The following is a 10,229-nucleotide window of genomic DNA, read 5'->3' as shown; positions in this document are numbered from 1 at the left end:
CGCATTTCGGTTATTTCTTTAAAAAATCACAACTCGCCGCAGGAATGGACTAGAAACTTGGTTTCCTTTTTTAACATCCTTATGATTTTTGCTCTTCATGTGTGGGCCGGACTTAACCACCTGTCGGGCCGGACTGTTCTTAATCATCCTGTAATAAAAACTATAAAGTTAAAAAAATAAGTTTATATTTTATTGTTTGCCCCGTGACCCTGAAAGGGGATGAACGGATCAGAAGATGAATAACTTTGATGTTTGTTTATTTAGCGTTGTTTGTTCTAACCTTCATCAAATCAAATCAAACTTTATTTATAAAATAGCGCTTCTCATGCATTTGCGCAGCTCGAAGCGCTTTAACATTAAAAACAGAAAACACACAATATCACAGTAAAAGCCCAACCCATCCTTCACCCTTCCCACTCCCCTCCATTAAAACACACGACCCATGACCCCCACATATAAAGAATAATGACTATGTAACTTTAAATAAAAAATAAATAAATACATAAATCAGCAAACAAACAAACAAGTAAGGCTTGGCTCTGCTGTGAGGAAACAGTATTTGGGAATCTCCTCATGCCAGGAGCCAGCCTCTTCACAGCGCCCACCCAGACTGGGACAACACTGGGGTCCACTTCACAGCCGTGAAGCTGCAAAGTTAGACTCCAGCTGCCCCAGCAAGGGCGACAACTGAAGCAACAACCACCGGCCAAACCAGCAAGCCCTGGAAGAAAAGATCCCCACAAGAAACACTGGGGCTAAAATCATGATAAGATACTAAAATTAAAGACATAATATGCATATCTTCTTTCTCTATTGGCTTTTCCCATCAGGGGTTGCCACAGCAAACGAGTCGATTGGTAAACTTGGCAATGTTTTACGCCACATGCCCTCCTGACGCAAACTTCTCAAAGCAACTGGGTTTGGGACCGGCACAGTGGTAGAGAAGGGAACAGGGAGCAGCCCAGATTTGAACCCTGGTTTCAAGGACGGAAGGCGCCGCAAACCAGTACGAGCTACACCGGCTCCAAAGACATAATATGCATATAAAAACATAAAATTGAGAATAAGATGCATAAAATGAAATTAAATACATAAAATAGCCTATACTAAAACTAATAGAAAAAATTAGCAATTAAAATCAACTAAAAGCTAAATTAAAAAGGTGGGTCCTGAGCCTCTTCTTGAAAATCTCTACAGTCTCTGCGGCCCTGAGGTTCTCTGGCAGGTTGTTACACAGGCGAGGGCCGTAATGGCAGAACGAAGCCTCACCATAAGTTTTGGTTCTCACCTTCGGAACAACTAAGAGGCCAGCACCGGAGGACCTCAGGGTCCGCGAGGGCTCATATTTAAAAAGAATATCATTTAACCAAGAAGGCCCAAGACCATAAAAACATTTATAAACCATTAAAAGCATTTTAAAATCAATCCTGAAACGCACAGGGAGCCAATGCAGCGATTTTAAAACCGGTGTAATGTGTTCCCGCCCTCTGGTCCTCGTCAGAACTCGTGCCGCTGAGTTTTGCAGTAGTTGTAGATTTCAAATAGACTTTTTGGGTAAACCAGAGAGCAGGGCATTACAATAATCTAAACAACTGAAAATAAAAGCAAGCATGGCTCACCTCTGTGCTGGCAAGAGAGAGGAACGGGCGGACTCTGGCAATGTTTTTGAGATGATGAAATCCTGTCTTACCGACATTTTTAATGTGTGGGATAAAATTGAGCTCAGAGTCAAAAAGTACGCCCAGGTTTCTCACACATTGAGCAGGTTTAAAAGTATGAAGATGTGGTAAAATTATCTCTCTCTTTTCTTCAGAACCGATGATTAGAACTTCAGTTTTGTCCTGGTTGAGTTGTAAGAAGTTTTATGCCATCCATGAATTTATATCCAAAATACAGTTTAAAAGAGTGTTAACAGGTTCAAGGTCATCAGGAGACACGGCGATGTAAAGCTGTGTATCATCAGCATAGCTGTGAAAGTCAACGCCATGTCTCCTGATGACATCCCCAAGAGGCAACATATATAAATTAAAAAGTATTGGACCTAAAATCTATCCCTGGGGAACCCCACAACTTATTTCATGGATTCTTGAAGAGCACGGATCCATACTTACATAAAAGTGTCGATCTGTAAATAAGAGTAAAACCACTTAAGAATTAACTTTATCTCATCTTACTAACTGTATTTGGATTACTTCAGTTGCAATCATACACATGATGTAATTACTCAAAATGAAATCAGATTACTCACAATGGAATAAAATTAATGACACTACAAAATAGTAAAAAGGTTTTGATTCATCCATATTAGCCTTGCCAGCTCATCTCACGTGAACAGAAAATAATCCAACATGACCAGCAGATGGGAGCAAAACACAATGGTTGCTCGAACACAGGTAGGATTAAAAGACATTCAAATTCAAGGTTACTTCCAGGACACAAAGAGTAACTGCAGAGGTTAAATTATCTGCTGATTTTATTTGGGAAGCATTCAAACAAATATATTACAAAATAAAAATAAAGGTAAGCTCAATTTTTTGTCCATAAGAACTTACTGACTCATTAATAAAAACAAAAGAAATATGTACTTTTTAGGTTGATCATTTCCTTAGTTTCTTTTAATGTCTTCTAACAAAAGTCCCAGTTTCTGAATATGTGACTAAGACCTAAATATCATGACATGCCAAACATATGCTATGTTGTCACAGCTTTCACTCGTCAGGAGACAGAATGCTCCCTAATGCAGCATCACGCAAAAACAAACACATACAAAAGTTGTTAAAGGACAGTTTTGTTAAATTACATGAACACAAGTCATGTGTTGCACCCGTAGCCTCCTAAAACTGCTATGAGCATGAGCTACACAGCATTTTTGTGTTTAATGGAACCAGAACCATTTCTGTGCTGATTTATTTTTAATAACACCAACAATAAATAAAAATAAGAAGGAACTAGTTGCTCAAAGTGTGGGACAAACACTAATACGTTTTTTTGTTTTTTGTATCAAGAACTTGTGCATGGTCGGTGTACCATGTGAGCTGCCACAAGCAGACGGACAACCTGGGCTGAAGATTAAGAGGCCTAAAAATACTTAAATGGATGTTTCACTTAGGCTTTGGATTTAATCAGAAACCTTTGATGAAGATGTTTCAAGACGTGCAGAAGTACATCATACATCCACGACCATGCTCTAGTATCCCCTTCATCACCATTTTTTTAATATAAATAGGTAGCGGAAGAATTCAAGTTCTCTTCAGAAGAAAAGAGAGGGGGAAACAGCACACCAAGAGTTTAAGATCGGTAGCCAAACTGTGTCTGGGGGCTCTTTTTTAAACTTAAAGCCACACCACAATTAATATAGAACACATTTAGTCCAAATGTAAATGTCAGAACATATTTAAATGAACAATACAACCAAATCTTAATTTCTCTCTGATGAGAATTAGGCATATCAAAACACATTGCTATACATGTTTACAGACAGATCTCAGTATTTTATCCTTTAAATATATTTAAAGATCACTCTGTACAGAAAAAGAGATTGAGGATTTGCAATTCACATGGGCTGCCTGATGACTTGTAGACACAAGGTTTTGATTGCCTTAAGTGACCTTTGATGTTAAGCTCTGATGTTGTAATGCTTGTTTGCGTTTTCTGTTTTTCGCTTTCTAAAATAAAAATACTCGAATTTGATTTTTGTTTTATGTCTTAGTAAAAGTTATAGTTTGTCTTTTTTTTAAATCTACATACGTGTTTTCATAACAAAAAAAATATTTAAGCATAAACATCTTTAGTAAATTAATATAGATGTATGTAAAAAAAAATCAGGTATACAATTTGTATTTAAGGTTTGCATTTCCTGTTGTAAAATGAGTCATATGTGTTATCTTTAGATGTGGGCGGAGCGTTTCAGGAAGTGAAAAAGAAAAGCCATCTTGTCTCGCGAGAGTTGGACATCTATATACAACCGATGCTCAGTCGTCCTTATCGTTCGTCCTCAGTGCAGGGTAACGCTTACATATCTCATCTTAAAAAAGCAGTTCACATTTTCAGGTCTTACATCAGTTGAAAAGCCTGTCAGGTTCTGAGACCACAAAAAGGAGTACGCGGTTCCGCAGACATATAAAAAGGTAAGTCTTTGAACATTTTTTATTGAACCTCATCGATCGTTTCTGACGTTTTAGCTAATATTAGCAGTCCGGCTAACGTTAAGCTAGGTCACCCGGCAAGGATCACGAGAGGTCGCCTGTCGTGATCATCATCGTGACTGTTTTACAGTATCACTTCCCGAACTACGATTTTGTTTCTGATTTGTGGATATTGTAGATTTAACCAGACTCAGTAGTTATTTAATTTATGTAGAACATTTAATTCCTTTAGATAACTTCCTCGTAGGGCATTAAGTTAAGTAATAAAAAATAATCGTTCGTTAACCGCAACTGAGGCTTTTATCTATAGCTTTATTAATATTTACATACATACTGTTGTTGTTCTATATTAATGTTTTATATCAATTCCAAAGATCCGTTGTTAAAGTTAATATAATTGTCTTTCTTTGTAGTTTATATTATAAAAAATGCTGACAACAATAGTAATGGAAATAAAACAGCTAAATGAGATCAACGCATTACTATTATTTAATAAAGATTTGTCTGGAGAAAAAAAAAAGCCGAGGAATGTGTTTTGTCCAGTGTTGCATAAAAGTTATTTCCCAAGAAGGGCTTGACAATGATATTTAAAGTTGTTGCTAATAACTTTTTTGTGAATATAAGATCTTAATAGATTTATTTTAGGTGTCATTGCATGAATCCTGGAGCAAAAATCAAAGGGATCAAGTTGGGAACAATTAACAACAAAAAACAAAAAAAATAAAACATCTCTTAAGTTGGAGATGATGTGTGATGAAGATGTTTTATTATTACTGAACAAGCTGTTTATTAACCCACCATTTTTTTTCTTAAAAAATACAAACACCATGAAAGATAATCATTAAACAACACTAATGTAACATTTTTAGGTTGTTGTGTTGAAACCTGAAGGTCATCAATTCATTCTGACTATAGCTCATCTGAAATTATTGGCATTGCCCCCCCCCCCCCCCTCCATATTTCTGCTCTCAATCAAACTTTATTCTGTTTTATCTTCACCGATGAATGAAACAGAAGCCTGATATGTATTATGTTTTTGTTATCAACTCTTATAACACCTCTGTGAATCAAAGGTGTCTGCTGTACTTATGCATTTTTCCTGAAGTCTCATATCTTTCTTTTAGAGTTCCTGGCAGTTGAAGGTCCCATTCACCATGGAAGTGATAGTGCGTCGATGCCCATTTTTGGCCAGTGTCCCTCAGGCTTTCTTCCAGCAGACAAAGAAGTCTCTGGTCACATATGCTCAACGATGCCCCATTATGATGGAGCTCGCTGCTAAACCCATGGCCCCTTCCATGGCACGGGCCCTCTGCTCCTCATCGTCTCATCAGCAGAGTGGTTCAAATAACGTTGAAGGTGAAGAAGAAAGAAGGATCCAAATAAAATATTCTCCCTATCATGCTGGAACACTGCAAATAAACTGGAAATCTTTCCCTCTTGCAGCTCCTAAACAAGAAGAGGAGTCAAAACTGCCTTCTGGCCATCCCATGCCATCTCAAGGCCAAAACGTGGCCTCAAAATGCCCCTTTCTGGCTGCTGAAATGAAGCAGAAGAACAGCGCTGTGTTCCGTCAGGTTGCCATGGAGTTCCAGGAGGATGTACAGGAAGTGCGCACCGTCCAGAAAGGTAAGATTTCTCCCACAATCCTCATGTTTTTGCCGGTTGTTCCTCAATGCATATAAGCTGACTAATTCTTTCATTCTTTAAACTGTCTAGCTAAAGTTTCATCCACCCAGTTGAAGGAGACATCCTTGGCCAGTACCAAAAAAGCAGAGGAGCAGTCAAACCTAATGAAGACCCTCCTGAAGCAGCGCCCTAAGAGAGTCAGCCACTTGCTTCAGGACAACATGCCTGGAAGAAGTAGGATTTCTGTTTTTCTTGTTTCTAGATGAGTGGAAGTGGTGGCTGAATCTCATGTTTACTACTGCTAAACAGTTTTTACATTCATGTTTTGTGTCAAAAGTTGGGTAAAATTTCCATCTTGCTTTGTCATCTTGCTTTCTATATTGAGATTGTGTCTTCCTGTTTTGCCACAGTGTCCCGTTTCCAGTACGATGACTTTTTTGAGAAGAAAATTGAGGAGAAGAAGAGCGATCACACGTACCGCGTGTTTAAGACGGTGAATCGTCTGGCCACGGAGTTTCCGATGGCTGACGACTTCACTGGCTCTTTGGAGGACAAGAGGGAGGTGTCCGTCTGGTGCAGCAATGACTACCTGGGCATGAGTCGACACCCTCAAGTTGTGCAATCCATAATGTGAGTAATGCGGGATAGGTTGGTTTGGAACGGATGACATTTGAGCTACTTTCTGGGGTCAATGTCTGTTGTGTAATGACACAAATATTTCCCCCTTATTTCCACTAATGATTAAACGCTTTGTGTTTTTAACCAAAATGAAAGGCGCTATATAAATAAATAAAGTTTGAGTTTGAGTTAAACCTGTCAAACTGTGAGAGCTGAGTGTAAGCAGACGGAACAAGAAAAATTGTATTTAGATGCATCTAAACATGTTTTAAGCCTTGTTTGTGTGGGTGCAGAGTATTTGTTGGCCTTAATTCAAACAATTTACGTTTCGTGTTTGTTTTAGTAGGCTTGATCATACTCACCTTTTACTCACCGCTTATTTTGTTCTCTGCATGTCCTCTTTTATTCAGGGATACTTTACAAAAGCATGGCTCAGGGGCAGGGGGTACCAGGAATATCTCTGGAACCAGTAAATTCCATGTGGAGCTGGAGCAGGAGCTGGCTGACCTGCACAAGAAGGATGCTGCGCTGCTTTTTACTTCCTGTTTCGTCGCCAACGACTCTACCCTTTTTACTCTCGCAAAGATGCTGCCCGGTCAGTCGAGTTTTCTGTGGGAGAATATCAGGATTGTTTTTTGAAAGGTACTTTTTCCTAACACACCATCTCTCCCGACTCAGGTTGCGAGATCTACTCTGATGGGGGAAACCATGCCTCAATGATCCAAGGCATCAGGAACAGCGGAGCCAAGAAATTTGTATTCCGCCACAATGATGTTGCTCACCTCCGAGAGTTGCTGCAAAAGGGAGACCCCAGCAAACCAAAGATTGTGGCTTTTGAGACAGTCCATTCCATGGACGGTGAGTTTTTTTCTTTAGAATTTACATTTGCAGTTAACATTAGTCCAGCCTCCTGAAGCTATGTAGACCCACATGTGGTGCCTTTTGCCCATGTGGTTACACTAGACTTTTTGTACTGTTTACTAGCACACGTTGGCCGCCTCCAGTTGGAAGAGACTTGGCATGAATTGTCAAAGCGGTGCAAATCTTCCTCCAGGCTTTTTCCTTCACAGGTCTATTCCTATAAATGAAAGACTTGTGGTCATAGAAATGTGTCTGGGCACTAACCGCATTTATTCATTTCTCCTCCATGATCAATTTTCCAACTGTTGACACCTCCGGGAATTAAAAACGCCATCCACACGCCACTACCAAATCGGAGTCCCTGATTGGTCACATTTTAAACCTGGCTTAACAGTTAACGTGCGTTCAGTGGCCGTGCGTTTTTGACGTAGAGCCCGGAAGTGGCCGTTAAAAGCCTGTGCAGCCACGCTGGAACACAGGAGTTCTGAAGGCGGAAGCCCAAAAGCCGCATTTCCTCATAGACTCTTCATCGGAAGTGGTTGCTTGAACTCGAGGGCTGTGTGAACGTTGCTTAACCTAGACATTTCTGTTTTGAAGAAATCCTTCATCTCACCCGTCCCATGTTTGTATTACTGCTCACAGGAGCTGTGTGTCCCCTGGAAGAGATGTGCGACCTGGCTCACGAGTTTGGCGCCATCACCTTTGTGGATGAAGTCCACGCCGTCGGCCTGTACGGGGCCAGAGGAGGGGGCATCGGTGATCGGGACGGCATCATGCACAAGATGGACATCATTTCAGGGACTTTAGGTAATTAATGCAGAAGTTTTACAGAACAGTTAAATTTGATTTCTTACCCACTTCCTTCTATAGCATGAATTCTCTTGTCTAACACTACTCTGTATCTGTATTTGTAGTTAGTTTAGTTTTTCTGAATTAAAACTCTTTGTGTGATGTTAAAGCTCAATGTGTTTGTATTACACTGAGGATTAAGCTTTGGTTATGTCACTCAATACGCCAGAGGCTTAAAGAAGCTGGAGCTGCTCTCTTGTTGCTAGGAAACCGAGGGCTCTCATTGTACACTTATTGAATTACTCTGCTGTTGATTCTGTCCTTCTGTTTCTGCCAGCAGTTTGCTTCATTTTTATTGGGATCCTGGTGTTCTTTCTCTCAAATCCAGCAACTTCCATCCACCTAATTTTTTTCTTCTTTCTTTTTCAGGCAAGGCCTTTGGCTGTGTGGGTGGCTACATTGCTAGTACCTCCGCCCTGGTAGACACGGTGCGCTCCTACGCTGCTGGCTTCATTTTCACAACCTCTTTGCCACCGATGTTGTTGGCCGGAGCCCGGCAGTCCATTCAAATCCTCAAAGGGGAAGAGGGCCGTACGCTGAGACGCAAACACCAGCGCAACGTCAAGCTGCTGAGACAGATGCTGATGGACTCGGGTCTACCTGTGGTGCACTGCCCCAGCCACATCATCCCTATCCGGGTACACTCTTTAAGTCTTCTTTATGCTTTAACGTCTACATTTGAAACGCTGTCTGTCATCAACTATGCCTCAGTGGGGTCATTGGCTAACAGCTCTGCTTGAATTTAAGGTCTCCAATGCTGAGAAAAACACGGAGGTATGTGACATCATGATGAGTCGGCACAACATCTACGTGCAAGCCATTAATTACCCCACTGTAGCCCGGGGAGAAGAGCTTCTGCGCATTGCTCCAACGCCTCACCACACCCCTGAGATGATGAAATACTTTGTTGGTAAGATACAGATTAGTAATTCAGTATTTTGCCTTGCTAGTTGTTTTTTTTTCACGTTTTCTTTTATATCGGTCGGGAACGTTTCTTGTACTTGAGTTTCACGGACGTCTGCTCTTGTTTTTCTTTGTGTCCTCTCCAGAGAGACTTGTTCAGACATGGAAGGAGGTGGGTCTGGACTTGAAGCCTCACTCGTCGGCTGAATGCACCTTCTGCCAGCAGCCGCTGCACTTTGAGCTAATGAGCGAGCGGGAGAAGTCTTACTTTAGCGGCTTAAGCCACCCGATTTCTGCCTGCGCCTAACACTACTCACTGCTTCTGGCTTGAGATGGCACATAACACATTCATTCCCTTATCTCTGTTAAAGAATGTATTAATTATTATGGAAGAAGTCTAATGTGTATTTTAATTATTTTGTTTTAGATGGTCTATAAGCTACAAATAAAATATACGAGAAATGAGCTCTTTGTTTGCTGTGTTATTTCAGAGGTTTTAGACAGACTTGGGTGGGGTAGATTCTCTCAATTTTTGGGTTTATTTTCAAGGAAATAAAATCAAAACTTGAACATATAAAAAAATATTAAAAAATCCGTTCTAAAACAAGACCAAACCATACTTTAGCAGTGCCTTTCACATATAGTTGTGGCAAATTTACCTTTTTTTTTCTGTAAATAACAGGAGAATATTAAATTTGGCAGCTTCACTTGTTATGCAGGAATCCAATAATCTTTTGAAAGGACCACTGTTGGGGTGTCGTCTGAAACTGGGGCAGGGGGACCGTTTCCTGTTTGACACATTAACATCTAAAAAGGATTTGGTCTATTGTTGCAGAAACTTCAAATGTTAAATGCTAGTAGTTTACATGTATGTATCCAGTCTGATTTAAACGAGATGCTCCGGTCGAAGCGACGTTTTTAAATGTGTTTGTATTTTCCTTGGTGACATTTTACACTGACCTACAAACCCAGTGTCCTGTAAATGTAGGTGGAGATGACATAAGTGCTCAGATTCAGATCATCACAATAAACCCCCTGCTGTGGGGAACACAAGCAGATGATTACAAGAGGTCAGGTTTTGGGGGCTATGGTAGAAACGTAAAGAAATAATTATTGAAATGGAGGTCAATAGAGAAGTTTCTATTGTCAGGTTTTCCACTGAATGAATGAGGGAAAGTTGGGTGGGTGTGAAACCAGCACACCCAGACAAAAGCTGCTTTTGTTCTT

General features: G+C 40.3%; 1 protein-coding gene across 2 annotated transcripts; it reads left to right on the top strand.

Moving 5' to 3' along the window:
* Positions 1–3,954: 3,954 nt before the first annotated feature.
* Positions 3,955–9,467, top strand: alas1 (5'-aminolevulinate synthase 1). 2 transcript variants are annotated; one of them, XM_004068665.4, is made up of 11 exons: positions 3,955–4,127; positions 5,270–5,501; positions 5,589–5,771; positions 5,862–6,005; positions 6,182–6,401; positions 6,800–6,984; positions 7,068–7,247; positions 7,893–8,057; positions 8,469–8,737; positions 8,847–9,009; positions 9,149–9,467. In XM_004068665.4, the coding sequence occupies exons 2-11, from the start codon at positions 5,300–5,302 to the stop codon at positions 9,307–9,309; spliced, it is 1,872 nt and encodes a 623-aa protein (XP_004068713.1). In that variant the 5' UTR covers positions 3,955–4,127; positions 5,270–5,299; the 3' UTR covers positions 9,310–9,467. The 2 variants fall into 2 exon arrangements, with proteins under 2 accessions (XP_004068713.1, XP_020558818.1); XM_020703159.2 differs by having other exon boundaries at positions 3,965–4,127; positions 5,270–5,771.
* The last annotated feature ends 762 nt before the right edge of the window (positions 9,468–10,229 follow it).

The sequence above is a fragment of the Oryzias latipes genome, chromosome 5, assembly GCF_002234675.1.
Source record: "Oryzias latipes chromosome 5, ASM223467v1".
Classification (NCBI taxonomy): Eukaryota; Metazoa; Chordata; class Actinopteri; order Beloniformes; family Adrianichthyidae; genus Oryzias; species Oryzias latipes.
This window is presented reverse-complemented; position numbering and strand designations above follow the sequence as displayed.